The 15,834-nt window shown below is 34.3% G+C and overlaps 2 protein-coding genes across 5 annotated transcripts; one reads left to right on the top strand and one right to left on the bottom strand.

Moving 5' to 3' along the window:
- The first annotated feature begins 626 nt into the window (after window positions 1-626).
- On the top strand, window positions 627-1,940 carry LOC113867842 (eukaryotic peptide chain release factor subunit 1-3-like). Its single transcript, XM_027503339.1, has one exon. The coding sequence runs from the start codon at window positions 627-629 to the stop codon at window positions 1,938-1,940; it is 1,314 nt and encodes a 437-aa protein (XP_027359140.1).
- Window positions 1,941-6,386: 4,446 nt separating this feature from the next.
- LOC113867334 (eukaryotic peptide chain release factor subunit 1-3-like) lies at window positions 6,387-12,385 on the bottom strand. Of its 4 annotated transcripts, XM_027502595.1 has the most exons (7): window positions 12,010-12,265; window positions 11,711-11,735; window positions 10,819-10,877; window positions 7,459-8,915; window positions 7,234-7,321; window positions 7,047-7,127; window positions 6,467-6,697 (listed from the first exon to the last, which is right to left on the bottom strand). In XM_027502595.1, exon 4 carries the CDS (start codon window positions 8,913-8,915, stop codon window positions 7,602-7,604), a length of 1,314 nt encoding a protein of 437 aa, XP_027358396.1. In that variant the 5' UTR covers window positions 10,819-10,877; window positions 11,711-11,735; window positions 12,010-12,265; the 3' UTR covers window positions 6,467-6,697; window positions 7,047-7,127; window positions 7,234-7,321; window positions 7,459-7,601. The 4 variants fall into 4 exon arrangements, with proteins under 4 accessions (XP_027358394.1, XP_027358395.1, XP_027358396.1 ...); XM_027502593.1 differs by lacking the exons at window positions 10,819-10,877; window positions 11,711-11,735 and having other exon boundaries at window positions 6,387-6,697; window positions 12,010-12,303; XM_027502594.1 differs by lacking the exons at window positions 10,819-10,877; window positions 11,711-11,735 and having other exon boundaries at window positions 6,454-6,697; window positions 7,234-8,915; window positions 12,010-12,385.
- Window positions 12,386-15,834: the final 3,449 nt, after the last annotated feature.

Consider the following 15,834-nt stretch of genomic DNA (forward strand, 5'->3'; position numbering starts at 1 on the left):
GAATATATTAATAAGCAGTTCTCAAGCCACGTAAAAGGTGCGTCTCCCTTCCCCACCCCACCCCACCGCACGTAAAAGGTGCCTCTCTCCCTCTCCTTCCCCTCCCCACGTAAAAGTAAAAGGTAACTTTCTTCGCTAACTGCACTTACTGATCCTCCAATTTCAATCATCTCACTTTCATGTTCATATATTTTTACGTTTATGGTTGCTTTATCGCTTTTTTATGCTGCGATTGCCTGTTGTTTTTCACCATGTTAGTGTTCGATCATCGTCGTTATTGTTATTATAAAGCTTTTCTGTCTGCGTTGATCAACTTCCTAGTCTTCAGCCCCGCTGTTAGGCTTTTTCTGTGGTGAATAAACCTATAGAGGGAAACGTGGTTGAATCTTAATATGATTATTTGAATGCCTTTCTGTTTGAATCTCAATATGATTCTTTGAATATCTCTCATCTAATGCTTACGTCCACTGAAATAGAACAACTGAAACATTTTGTCTTTCCCTTGCTTTCTTCGTTGGATTGTTATGTTTTTTTTTTTTCACCTAGCATCAACGGTTAGTTATGTTTTTGAAAGTTTATGTTTATGTGTATGGATATGGCTGTGACTTTTGTTTTTGTGCCGTCAGATGGCTGATGGCGATGAGGCCGATAAGAACATTGGGATGTGGAAAATCAAGACATTGATCAAATCTCTTGAGGCTGCCAGAGGAAATGGGACCAGCATGATTTCCCTTATAATGCCCCCACGTGATCAAATATCTCGTGTTAACAAGATGCTCGGGGATGAGTTTGGAACTGCATCAAACATCAAAAGCAGGGTGAATCGACAGTCCGTGCTTGGTGCAATCACTTCTGCTCAGCAGCGGCTCAAGCTTTACAACAAGGTTCCTCCCAACGGGCTTGTTTTGTACACTGGCACAATCGTCACTGCAGATGGGAAGGAAAAGAAGGTGACTTTTGATTTTGAGCCTTACAGACCTATCAATGCGTCTCTTTATCTCTGTGACAATAAGTTCCACACTGAAGCATTGAATGAGCTCCTGGAGTCTGATGACAAGTTTGGATTCATTATCATGGATGGCAATGGTACTCTTTTTGGGACCTTGAGTGGTAATACAAGAGAGGTTCTTCATAAATTTACTGTTGATCTCCCAAAGAAACACGGGAGAGGAGGCCAATCAGCTCTACGGTTTGCCCGTCTTCGTATGGAGAAACGTCATAACTATGTGAGAAAGACCGCAGAGCTTGCTACCCAGTTTTATATCAATCCTTCTACCAGCCAACCCAATGTTGCTGGCTTAATACTCGCTGGTTCTGCTGATTTCAAAACTCAGCTTAGTCAGTCAGACATGTTTGATCCTCGGCTTCAGGCAAAAGTGCTTAATGTTGTTGATGTTTCCTATGGAGGGGAAGACGGCTTTAATCAGGCTATCAAACTCTGTGCCGAAATTCTGTCCAATGTGAAGCTTATCCAGGAGCAACGATTGATTGGAAAATACTTTGAGGAGATCAGCCAGGATACCGGAAAGTATGCTTTTGGGGTTGATGATACACTAAAAGCTCTGGAGATGGGGGCTGTTGAGACGCTTATTGTATGGGAAAATCTTGATATGAATAGGTATGTGTTGAAAAATAGTGTTACTGGTGAGATTGTTATTAAGCATCTTAAAAAGGAACAGGAGGCCAACCAAGACAACTTTCGGGATCCTGCAACCTCTGCTGCTTATGAGGTTCAAGAAAAGATGTCTCTGCTGGAGTGGTTTGCAAACGAATACAAACGGTTTGGCTGCACTCTTGAGTTCATCACCGACAGATCACAAGAAGGTTCACAGTTTTGCAAAGGTTTTGACGGGATAGGCGGGATCCTGCGCTACCAGCTTGACATGCGATCATTTGATGAATTCTCTGATGATGAAGAGGTAAATGATGATTCTGAATAGCAATCAACAAAATACTTCCTGCTGCTGGTGCAGGAAAGAGGGATCGAAATGCCTGCTCCAGCACAGGAGGTGGTTGCACTTGCTGCTGCTGCTCCTCATCTGTCTGTCGTGTTGCATTATGGAAGGTTTGCTTGTGAACCAAGGTTCAATTTTACTACCCTTTTCTCTGTATTTGTTTGTTTTTGTTAGAAATTACCGAATACTAACTACAGTAAGCTTGAAATTGTAGTTTAAAATTAAAGCGAGTTTATTTTAGCTTCATGTTCAAATGTTTTTTCAGATGCTTTGCTACGAGGTATCCTCTTGTTCTTCTATTTTTCACTCCTTGGCGCCACCAATTTCTGCAATTTTTCTGGGAACAACATCTGGTGAGATTTTGGCATATCCTCTTATATTTAAGACTTTATTTTTAATTCTTCTTACTTCATTTGCTTTTAAGTATTCCCCTAAACAGTGCTGCTTTTTGTCTTTTAGCTCCCCCGCTGTTTACTTGCAACCAGAAAGGCAACAACAAAAAATGCTTCCCGAACAAACGCCAACCTTGCGTCAATGAAGGTCAGTCCTCATCAATGAGAGCTTATATATGTATCTCAATTGTGATGTTGAAGTTTGAGATGAATAACGGATGGCAAATAAGCCGTCTACAGATCCTGCAATCAGCAGTGCTAGATTGATTTTTGCTTTGTCCTCATCATGTCAAATGTTGCTTAACTGTTGAACTCTGATCTTCCTGAATGGTTTCATGCTTGCTCTACTTGTCTCTTACTAAATTACTTTGGGCTCAATCTGGTTCTCAAAATTTTTCTTTTCACTTTTATTTTTGAGCTTTGTTACTTTTAGTGTGTATAATTGCATATGAATGGTTTTCTTTGCACTTGACCATATGATTTTCTTACGGTTACAGCATATGCAAGATGAAGATGCCGGTTGACCGCATAGGATGTTCATGTGAGAGTATGCAAGGTGATTTGTAATAATTGGGGTTTATGAAAGTTAGAACTTACGATGAAGCTACGAACGTGCTATTTTGTTAACTTGCAAAGGCTTGTTTGTTTTAAGTATCGTACACCTATCAAACTACCTTATGTTCAGCTGTCTTCGTTGAGATACCTCAAGGTCAATAATATTTTTCTTTAAAACAAATATTTTTTAAAATTTCAATTGTAAACGAAATGTAGTTTTCTTTTTTATTTACATAAAATTAACCTCATTATCACATTTTTTATTTTTGTTTTTAAAAGTAGTTCAGACAATTTTTTTTATGTTTTTAACAGTTAGTTCGTCACTGAATATAGTTAAAATTAAGTAATTTTGTTTAATTTTTCTTTACTTTACTTACTTTAATTTTTCATTATTTTTTCTTTTCAAATAACATTAAACATGTTTTCAACTTATATCATAAATAATAATATATAATAACATATAATATCATATAATAATTTTATATTATGATTTTTAGTTCCAACTTTTTATATTTTAATATTATTTTATTTTTAAAATATCTTTTTATAACATTAATTTTAATTTTTGTAATATGACTGTAGGCTAAAATTATATATGCAATATTATGATCATTAACTGAAATAATCATAAAGATAATAACTATAAATATGGTTGTGGTAACACTTTTGGAGGGCATTTCTCACTCAATTAGCATATTTGTATACATTTAACTATTCATGAATCTTTCGTTGGGAGTATACCAAAACAATGTAGAACAGAATGAATAAAATCAAATTCCATGGTACAGAGTGTGAGCTCCTCGAAAATTGAAAGCGCGGGCTAGGCTTTGACGTTGATGTCGTAGAAACAGAAGACTGATTCACGATGATTCCTATAATCTGCGAAATTCCTTTCAGCCAATATAAAATAACTGGGATGACTATAGCTATAAGGTTATATAGTTTTTCCTTCTTGCTCTCGTCGTTGTAAATCCTGTTTACATTGATAAGCAATGCAATAGCAATTAATAAGATCTTGTACTTGGCCATTGAAACTTCTCTTCGTCTTGGCTAAGCATCGACAGCTACTACCTATCCACTAGTACATTAGTATTTGGTTTCCAATGCTATTGATGAATAAATTTGAAAATAGGAAAATTTAGACATGATAATGAATCTGTTTATATAAAAATTTGTATATCATTCAGATTTGATTTTGTTTTAATGTTACATTATACATTTTGATCGTAAATACTAATTGCATCGCTTATTATACACTTGATATAATTAATTAATTAATTAAATCACTATGTATCTATTGAGTAATTATTACTTTTATAACACAAATAAAAACTAGATTTTAGTTGTCTCAACACAAATCGTGAGGTTAATAATATTTTATTAATTTTAATTAATTGGTTTAATTCTATCAATTAAAATTAAATATATGTAAATAATATATAAAATAATAAATGGTTAACACCATCACACCTAAACTATACACTCGTTTGGATTAGATTCCTATGGGCTGAGCGATATTTTAAATCCATGATTGGTTCCTCGCATGACTAACAAAACAGATCACACATACAAAATAATTTATAATAAATTATTTAATAAATTTTTATCACTTTTGGTTGCGTATTTATTTAATAAATTTTTATTTTATAAAAAAATTTATAATAATTTTAACCATATATACAATTTATTGATATAAGTTTTAAAAAATTATGAGGTATAAATTATTTTGTAAATTTTTCATAAGCTCTTCCAAATATACCATAATAAAAATTTACTTGATATTCCTTGTTTGTTAACATTAATTTAATTTTTTGGATTCATATAATTGTATGATATGCGAGTGTCATATTGTTATACGGAATAAAAAAAAATTGTGTAGGATAGGAGAAAAGACAGATATTAACATCGTTTTTCTCTTTAATTCATTATTCATAAGTATAATGAGATATTTTTAAATAATTATTAAAATATTTTATTAACAAACAATTTGTATATTTTTATTTATTTCAGTAATTTATTTCATTATCGTTCATTAATTAAATTCCTAGTATATATTTAGACTATATGTTAAATATATAATATGCATGTATATATTTTGATACAATTGATAGGTTGCCGAATATTTTTATCATAGTAATTACGAATCGATTTATAATAAAAATAAAAATGTCGATAAAAAAAGAAGAAGATTACATGTACTTTGGTTTGATCTATTTATTTAAAAGGAATTAGTCTTGTTAATTAAGATATACGTTTAGTGTAGAAGAATATATTTAATGTAAATTTCAAAATTTGAAAATGGTTACATAAAAATATTGCGTTTAAAACACTAAATTTAAAAGGCAACAAATCTGAATAATATATGATTACAAATAATTAGTATTTGAATTGATTTTGAAAGGTAGTAATTTGAATAAAATATGTTATGCAAATGATTGCGACTTGAATTAATTTTAATAGACTACTAGTTTGTATAAGATATGATAGCAAATAATCGAGAAATCACTAAATAGTTGTACATATTTGTTAAAACAGTTAAAAAAATTTAAATGGAAACACAAGTAAAAGCTTATATTGATGAATGGAATGGTTTGATTGATCCTTTGCCATTCCCATTGCTATTGCTTGCATAATGCAGAAGAAATCACAACAGTGTTAAAATCATTTGAAAGTCAATCTACATTAATGCTCTTCAGTATTCCTATGATTTCTGGAGACAAGTTTTCCAAATCATATTAATAAGATACAAAATAATAAGATCAAATTAAGTAATTTTAATTTTCAATTATGTTTCTCAAAAACTAAATTATCAAAATCTTGATACTGTTACCATTATTAACAAATAAAATCAGATATCCTGGCTGATTAATTAAGTTGAATCAGACCATTTACAGTGCTTAGGTTATTTATTCAATATATTTTTAGGTGACTTGTCCCTTGAATGCATCTTTGGAAATAACAAATGCTGAGGATACACCAAAAAATCAGATAAACAGTCCACATCATTACTTAATCTTATAGGTTTCATGTAGTCCCCAAAAATTATTTGATAGACATTATGAAAAATTTATTATTTCATGGCAAAACTAGTCATAAAAAAAATGGCCTCTCTGTAAACGCGTGTTTAGATTTGCTTTTTATATAGAGAAGAATCTAGTTTTTTCTTCATTTCTCAGTTACTCTTTAACTAGTTTGTGCAGCACATGAAGAAAACGAAATACAACCTATCCTATCAGTATAAAAGTGTTTCTTTTAACGGTTAATAGCTATTGTTAGTTTTTATTTTTTAAATGAATTAATCGCTTTAAGTTGAAAACATGTTTAATGTTATTTGAAAAGAAAAAATAATGAAAAATTAAAGTAAGTAAAGTAAAGAAAAATTAAACAAAATTACTTAATTTTAACTATATTCAGTGACGAACTAACTGTTAAAAACATAAAAAAAATTGTCTGAACTACTTTTAAAAACAAAAATAAAAAATGTGATAATGAGGTTAATTTTATGTAAATAAAAAAGAAAACTACATTTCGTTTACAATTGAAATTTTAAAAAATATTTGTTTTAAAGAAAAATATTATTGACCTTGAGGTATCTCAACGAAGACAGCTGAACATAAGGTAGTTTGATAGGTGTACGATACTTAAAACAAACAAGCCTTTGCAAGTTAACAAAATAGCACGTTCGTAGCTTCATCGTAAGTTCTAACTTTCATAAACCCCAATTATTACAAATCACCTTGCATACTCTCACATGAACATCCTATGCGGTCAACCGGCATCTTCATCTTGCATATGCTGTAACCGTAAGAAAATCATATGGTCAAGTGCAAAGAAAACCATTCATATGCAATTATACACACTAAAAGTAACAAAGCTCAAAAATAAAAGTGAAAAGAAAAATTTTGAGAACCAGATTGAGCCCAAAGTAATTTAGTAAGAGACAAGTAGAGCAAGCATGAAACCATTCAGGAAGATCAGAGTTCAACAGTTAAGCAACATTTGACATGATGAGGACAAAGCAAAAATCAATCTAGCACTGCTGATTGCAGGATCTGTAGACGGCTTATTTGCCATCCGTTATTCATCTCAAACTTCAACATCACAATTGAGATACATATATAAGCTCTCATTGATGAGGACTGACCTTCATTGACGCAAGGTTGGCGTTTGTTCGGGAAGCATTTTTTGTTGTTGCCTTTCTGGTTGCAAGTAAACAGCGGGGGAGCTAAAAGACAAAAAGCAGCACTGTTTAGGGGAATACTTAAAAGCAAATGAAGTAAGAAGAATTAAAAATAAAGTCTTAAATATAAGAGGATATGCCAAAATCTCACCAGATGTTGTTCCCAGAAAAATTGCAGAAATTGGTGGCGCCAAGGAGTGAAAAATAGAAGAACAAGAGGATACCTCGTAGCAAAGCATCTGAAAAAACATTTGAACATGAAGCTAAAATAAACTCGCTTTAATTTTAAACTACAATTTCAAGCTTACTGTAGTTAGTATTCGGTAATTTCTAACAAAAACAAACAAATACAGAGAAAAGGGTAGTAAAATTGAACCTTGGTTCACAAGCAAACCTTCCATAATGCAACACGACAGACAGATGAGGAGCAGCAGCAGCAAGTGCAACCACCTCCTGTGCTGGAGCAGGCATTTCGATCCCTCTTTCCTGCACCAGCAGCAGGAAGTATTTTGTTGATTGCTATTCAGAATCATCATTTACCTCTTCATCATCAGAGAATTCATCAAATGATCGCATGTCAAGCTGGTAGCGCAGGATCCCGCCTATCCCGTCAAAACCTTTGCAAAACTGTGAACCTTCTTGTGATCTGTCGGTGATGAACTCAAGAGTGCAGCCAAACCGTTTGTATTCGTTTGCAAACCACTCCAGCAGAGACATCTTTTCTTGAACCTCATAAGCAGCAGAGGTTGCAGGATCCCGAAAGTTGTCTTGGTTGGCCTCCTGTTCCTTTTTAAGATGCTTAATAACAATCTCACCAGTAACACTATTTTTCAACACATACCTATTCATATCAAGATTTTCCCATACAATAAGCGTCTCAACAGCCCCCATCTCCAGAGCTTTTAGTGTATCATCAACCCCAAAAGCATACTTTCCGGTATCCTGGCTGATCTCCTCAAAGTATTTTCCAATCAATCGTTGCTCCTGGATAAGCTTCACATTGGACAGAATTTCGGCACAGAGTTTGATAGCCTGATTAAAGCCGTCTTCCCCTCCATAGGAAACATCAACAACATTAAGCACTTTTGCCTGAAGCCGAGGATCAAACATGTCTGACTGACTAAGCTGAGTTTTGAAATCAGCAGAACCAGCGAGTATTAAGCCAGCAACATTGGGTTGGCTGGTAGAAGGATTGATATAAAACTGGGTAGCAAGCTCTGCGGTCTTTCTCACATAGTTATGACGTTTCTCCATACGAAGACGGGCAAACCGTAGAGCTGATTGGCCTCCTCTCCCGTGTTTCTTTGGGAGATCAACAGTAAATTTATGAAGAACCTCTCTTGTATTACCACTCAAGGTCCCAAAAAGAGTACCATTGCCATCCATGATAATGAATCCAAACTTGTCATCAGACTCCAGGAGCTCATTCAATGCTTCAGTGTGGAACTTATTGTCACAGAGATAAAGAGACGCATTGATAGGTCTGTAAGGCTCAAAATCAAAAGTCACCTTCTTTTCCTTCCCATCTGCAGTGACGATTGTGCCAGTGTACAAAACAAGCCCGTTGGGAGGAACCTTGTTGTAAAGCTTGAGCCGCTGCTGAGCAGAAGTGATTGCACCAAGCACGGACTGTCGATTCACCCTGCTTTTGATGTTTGATGCAGTTCCAAACTCATCCCCGAGCATCTTGTTAACACGAGATATTTGATCACGTGGGGGCATTATAAGGGAAATCATGCTGGTCCCATTTCCTCTGGCAGCCTCAAGAGATTTGATCAATGTCTTGATTTTCCACATCCCAATGTTCTTATCGGCCTCATCGCCATCAGCCATCTGACGGCACAAAAACAAAAGTCACAGCCATATCCATACACATAAACATAAACTTTCAAAAACATAACTAACCGTTGATGCTAGGTGAAAAAAAAAAAACATAACAATCCAACGAAGAAAGCAAGGGAAAGACAAAATGTTTCAGTTGTTCTATTTCAGTGGACGTAAGCATTAGATGAGAGATATTCAAAGAATCATATTGAGATTCAAACAGAAAGGCATTCAAATAATCATATTAAGATTCAACCACGTTTCCCTCTATAGGTTTATTCACCACAGAAAAAGCCTAACAGCGGGGCTGAAGACTAGGAAGTTGATCAACGCAGACAGAAAAGCTTTATAATAACAATAACGACGATGATCGAACACTAACATGGTGAAAAACAACAGGCAATCGCAGCATAAAAAAGCGATAAAGCAACCATAAACGTAAAAATATATGAACATGAAAGTGAGATGATTGAAATTGGAGGATCAGTAAGTGCAGTTAGCGAAGAAAGTTACCTTTTACTTTTACGTGGGGAGGGGAAGGAGAGGGAGAGAGGCACCTTTTACGTGCGGTGGGGTGGGGTGGGGAAGGGAGACGCACCTTTTACGTGGCTTGAGAACTGCTTATTAATATATTCGCATTTAATTTATCCGTAAAATATATTAAAAACAAAATCATAATTTGATGCTTCTTTCATTCTTAGGCACAAGGAAAATGCATCTGATTTTTCTAAATTTATATATATATATATTGTTGTTTTTTAAGATGAGGGGACTTGTAAAGTAAGAAAATTAGTTTATATATAATGTTGTTGATAAATACCTGCTTATTTTAATAATACTTTTAATTCATAGTGTATAAACTCAATACAAAATTAATATCTTATGTTTTAATTTAGTGAATTTGGTGTGTGCAGGAGTGGAAGTGTCTCACTCTCTCTGTGTATTCACCAGAGCAGTTGAGATCTTGTTGGTAAGATTCCCTTGAGCGATTCAAATTCGGTCAGTTATTCTTGCTGTTATGGATTGCTATCTTTTCCAAATCATCCACCCAACAACCCTCCAACAATCCTAATATTGTTACTGTTATTCTCAAAATGTACGAAATTATCAAACCATATTCTTTTCTTATTTTATATTCATATTTATGTGCTAATTCACTAAGACCTGCGCTCTGAAATTGTTACAATCAAATATTGCTCCAATCATATTAAAACTTGTCTTTGTCTTGCCTAGAGCGCATAAGTAAAGAGACCACTTTTTCATACACGCTCTTTTTTACGTCAAATTCTACACAATAATCCATTAGCTCCAAGTTGTTGGCTATGCCAAGCAAATAACTCTAATGAATCGAATTAATATTCCAACTTGTTTGTATAATTGCATAACAATTTAACAAACCTTTTATTCAATAAACAGTAATCACACAAGAACTTACCTCATTAATTTAGCTACAAAATTTTAACTCATTTTTCAAATATTCAATTAAATCTGTAATAACTCCTTAAAATCTCCCCTGAATCCAAGTCCTTTTATGTAGGTAACAAAATATGGAAACCCTTTACCACACTGAAACAAACTAACCAGCCACTTATACACAATGTCTAGTGTCTACATTCATCACGTTATTTGATGTTTTATTCGATTCATGGTTAGTTTGAGGTCTTTTCCTGTTCAGGATTTTTTTCTAACATTTTCTCAAGGCCAAGCGGTTTTCGGACAAATATTATTGATCTTGAGATACGGTAACAAGTTAACAAGGTAACGCAAATCTCAATGAAGACAGCTGAACACAAGGTAGTTTGATAGGTCTACAGCACTTAAAACAAGCAAGCCTTTGCAAGTTAATAAAAAAGCACGTTTGTAGGTTCATCTTAAGGTCTAACTTTCATAAACCCCAATTATTACAAAGCACCTTGCATACTCTCACATGAACTTCCTATACGGTCGACCGGCATCTTCATCTTGCATATGCTGTAACCGTAAGAAAATCATATGGTCAAGTTCAAAGAAAACCATTCATATGCAATTATGCACACTAAAAGAAACAAAATTCAAAAATATAAGTAAAAAGAAAAGTTTTGAGAACCATAGTGAGCCCAAAGTAATTTAGTAATAGACAAGTAGAGCAAGCATGAAACCATTCAGGAAGATCAGAGTTCAACAGTTAAGCAACATTTGACATGATGAGGACAAAACAAAAATCAATCTAGCACTACTGATTGCAGGATTTGTAAACGGCTTTTTTGGCATCCATTATTCATCTCAAACTTCAACATCACAATTGAGATATTGCAACCGATAATTCAAGTAAACACAGAATTACTATCCGCCTCTTTAAACATGCATTCTCACCTTGTTGAGATTGAAATGCACGTTTACTTATTCAAAAACTGAAAATTCAACTTTAATTGAAATCTTATTATCACAGAAAGAAGGAAGAAAATTAATCCAAGGCATGGACAATTCTCATCCAAGCACTGAATCAAAGCACAGATATGAGCTAGTAGAATAGCTACAACATCATCATCATCAACAACAACAACAATAACCAAGATTTATCTCACTAGGTGAGTTGAGGTCGGCCATGAAAATTCTCGTAATTGAGCATCCTGGCACAAATTCTAGTTCAATATATGAAAATCAAACTCATCCTATTCCCAAAGCTATAATAACTAATAAAAGCCCTGCTCCAGAGCAAGTGAGTAAATCAATTATAATTTGCAAATTGCTAGAGAACAGAAATAACTTCAGCCAAGCAAATTAATTCTGGAAATTCTCGTAAGCTTAGCAGACCTTAGCCATACCCAATAATGGAACATCATATTTCATCTTTTCATCACAGCCACACGAAACAAAAAAAAAATGAAGAAATTAGTTCGATCGGAATGCACGATTTACAACGGTTTGCTTTGAAATCGTTTGTTAACAGAATTGTAAAATGAATATTATAAATGAAAATTTGGTGTGTGCAATGTCGAAAAAGGGGGAAACTGCTAATACAGCGATTTGCCTTAGCCCTAGAATTGAAATAGGGGTTTTTATAGCTGGGCTATGAAGGAATAGGAAGAAGCGGATTATGGAAAAGGAAATAAAATGAACTCACGAATTCTCTGACGATGCCCTTGTAGACGAGGACAGGAATGGCGATACCGAAGATACCAACAAGTGCGAGGTTGCGGCGAGTCCATCGGAAATTGAACTCGAGATTCTCTCTGGCAGTGCCCCAATCCTCGATGAACTTGTTCTTGTTCGCTTCCATTCCTCCACCCATCTTCGATTCGATCCAATGTCTCGCTTATGCTTCACCTCTCTCTCTCTCTCTCTCTCACACACACACACTCTCTCTCTCTCTCTCTCTCTCCCTCCTCTCACTTTCCACTTAGCTCTGTAAACAAGCCTAAGCCCACTTCCCTTTCACTCATCCAACTTGGGCTTCCTTCAAACCCAACCCATAAGCATAACCCTTTCTCTTTTACTTTCCTTTTCAATTTTTGTTCCTCCCAATCTTTTTATAGACACTTTTCCATCGTCATTATTGGGGTTTTTTACAATAATAAATGAAAAATAAAATAAAATTACATAAATATCCTATTATAAAAAAAATTACATAAATGTCCTGATATCAATTTTAAATAAGATAATTCAAATAAATTTTCTTTTAAAATAAAACTTGAATGAAAGTCAATTAAAACCGTTTTTGCTGGTACATAAAAGTTGATTTAAATCGACTTTGGTTCAAGCTCACTGCACCGATGCTCTCTCTTACAAAAGTCGATTCAAACTGTATTTGTACATGCATAGAAATCGATTCAAATTGACTTTCGTTCAAGTCCACTGTGCTCTTACAGAAGTCGATTCAAACCATATTTGTAGGTATATAGAAGTCAATTCAAATCAACTTTAGTTCAAGTTTCGCCACAATACAAAAGTCGATTGAAATTGATTTTGGTTTTATGAAAAAGTCGATTTGAATTGACTTTAAAGGAAGGCTGGGTTTCAATTTTAATCGACTTCTACATGGCTATTTATCCCCTGCCATGGCTGTCTTGGGAGCAGGAGGAGTAATAGTAATATATTAAGAGAAAAAAGTCCATTGTTGCTGCAAGAGAGATGAATAACGATTTAAATCGACTTAATTTTGTTGATCATATTGCAAGTAAATTGTCGACACAGGTAAATATTTAAAAATATCATTATATTTATTTGAAATATTTTTAATTTTATTTTTCATTAATCTTTTTTAATGTTTGATTAAAAAATGTTAAATATAAAAAATTATTGTATATTTAATTATTTGTCTGTTATATATTTATTTTCTACCGTGATATATATAGCACATAATTTTTGTTACGTATTTAATTTGTCAATTATTTTACTATAAGTGTATTTGATATTAGAATTTTTACTATTTGTTGTCATAAATTAAATAATTATAGTTTTAAGCAAGTAAAAATTTAGATTATAACTTAGTAAATTTGAATAAATATAAATTTAGTGTGTTCAATATATTTAGAGAATTTTAACTATTAATTCGTACTATAATAATTTGTTTATTCATTTTAATAGACTTGATATATTAAGATAATCTTAATTAAATTAAATTATTTGTTAAATTTATTTTGTGAGTTATTTAATTTAAGTATAATTTTGTTGTAATTTATGTATATTAGATATCATATTGTATATGAATTAAATATTGCTTACTATTTTGGTATTTTCTTTTAGTTTTAGTAAATAATACTTGATATATAATTTTTTTTTATCTTATAGGATGTTCGAATTTTAAAAAGTAGACGCTATAATATGATGGTTGCTCCAGATCTGAGGATAGAACCATATCTTAAGCAGAGTGATTTTTGGCATGTTGCTCAGATGGTGCCGATATTTGATTATGATAGGGCACTCATTAGTACACTTGTGGAGCGTTGGAGGACTGAGTCACATACATTCCATCTTCCATACGGAGAATGTACGATTACTTTGGAAGATGTTGTATTTCAATTAGGCTTGCGTGTTGATGGGCTCCCTGTGAGTGGGTGCATTGGAGCATGGGAGAAATTTTATGATCGAGATATATGGATATTGTGTGGAGATTTACTTGGAGTAGTTCCACATGAGGCAAACATAAAAGGATTTTCCGTAAATCTATACTGGTTCACAGATATATTTGGAGCATTACCCCATAATGCTGATGAGGAGACTATTATCTGTTATACCAGAGCATACATAATGATTCTATTGGGCAGAGTACTGTTCCCGAATAAATTTGGTTTTAGGGTTCATATGAAGTGGCTCCCTCTTCTCATTGATTTTATTGGAATTACAAACTATAGTTGGGGGTCTGCTATTCTAGGATCCCTTTATCGTGAACTTTGTCGTACAGTGAAATATAATGTCACTGAGATTGCGGGTTGTCTACCTCTTCTACAGTCTTGGGCATGGTACAGAATACCTTAATTGGCCCCTCGACACCATCATCCACTCACTTTTCCACTAGCATTGAGGTATGTTCATTTAATTTATAATAGTATATTTATAATGTTAAATATGCAAGTTTGAAATTAAATTATGTTTATTTTAGGTGAAAAAGTTATAGGTCATCAACGAGATCACACACAGATAAGTTGTTGCAATATAGGAGGATTATTTATTTAATTGGCATTAATGGGGTAAGTAAAAATATGACATATGGTACTAAGTCTTCTATTCAATTATAAAGATTATTAGTCTAATATTTATTATTGATTATTTCAGTTTAGGTGGATGCCCTACAATAACAATGATGTGAGGAATGTTACACCTTGTTTTGTTTATGATGAGGCTGATGTATAGACATCTGTGACTGCTCTTATCCAGTTTGTTATGATTGAGTGGCATCCTGCTGATTGCGTGGTTCGACAATTTGGTGGAGCACAACACATACCAATCGTCCCCATAAACATTGATCGGTTGCACGCTAAGGATGGAAGGGGTGATCTAGATATTTGGTGGCTTAAGTATCATGTGACATGGCATGCTGCGTGGGAGGCACGTAGGGAGCGACAGTTCATTATCCGCTAGCTGATGATGATCGTCCCTCTATTGAGTATTTCCAATAGTATTTGTCAGTAGCAAATAAATTTTTGTCGCTGGATGGAGCTCCACAAGATCCAGAGCTTAGGGATTTGCCTGATGGTGTAACACTTCATGCCCCCCAAGCACCAGAGATAGTACATCCTGCTGACGTCCTAGATAGACGATCCTTCAGGCGTCGTTCGCGTGCTGGTACACGTACTAGCAGACGCCAATATCCATATGAGACACATGATGAGGATGACCATGTACAACCTAATGTAGATTCCACCCTACAGCCTCAAGCACAACATAGCCACCAAACTGAGGGTTAGTCACAGCATATATACCAACCAGCACCCATGTACTCTAGCTAGCATGTCATGTCAGGACCTAGCTAGCACTTCATGTTAAGACATATCCACCAGCAGTACATGGCTAGCCCTTCTCAGCACCAGTTTGTGGCAGGCCCTAGCCAACCATGTATGACTCCGAGCCAGCAATTTATGGCAGGCCCTAGTCATCAGTTCATGTCAATAAGACGATAATATGTTGACTTAACTATGGCTGTAATGGGAAGGTTGCAAGTGCCTTTCATGACCGCATTCATACACTCAGATAAATTAGTAGTCATGTGCCCAAAGTGACAACCCTCATCAGCATATTGAGCCCACTTTGCACGCGGTATGTTGTTAGCCCATGCACACATCGCGGGATCCATATCGTCTAATGCTCTAAACCAATACAGAAAATTATGCTCAATCTTTGCATATGCTGCCTTCATTAGCAATCGCTTTTCACCTTTGTTCTTGAACTTTATAGCAAAATTTGATACAATGTGTCGTGAACAGTATGCATGGTAAGCTGAAGGGGGATG

The sequence above is a fragment of the Abrus precatorius genome, unplaced genomic scaffold (genome assembly GCF_003935025.1).
Source record: "Abrus precatorius isolate BTA unplaced genomic scaffold, Abrus_2018 Scaffold5, whole genome shotgun sequence".
Taxonomy (NCBI): domain Eukaryota; kingdom Viridiplantae; phylum Streptophyta; class Magnoliopsida; order Fabales; family Fabaceae; genus Abrus; species Abrus precatorius.

What these genes read in the sequence shown, in the direction of transcription:
- LOC113867842 (XM_027503339.1), top strand. Translation starts at nt 627, where the DNA reads ATGGCTGATGGCGATGAGGCCGATAAGAACATTGGGATGTGGAAAATC.
- LOC113867334 (XM_027502593.1), bottom strand. Translation starts at nt 12,177, where the DNA reads ATGGGTGGAGGAATGGAAGCGAACAAGAACAAGTTCATCGAGGATTGG. An exon ending in AGGGCATCGTCAGAGAATTC is followed by an intron (nt 8,916 to 12,009) that starts GTGAGTTCATTT and finishes TTGTGCCGTCAG; the next exon opens with ATGGCTGATGGCGATGAGGC.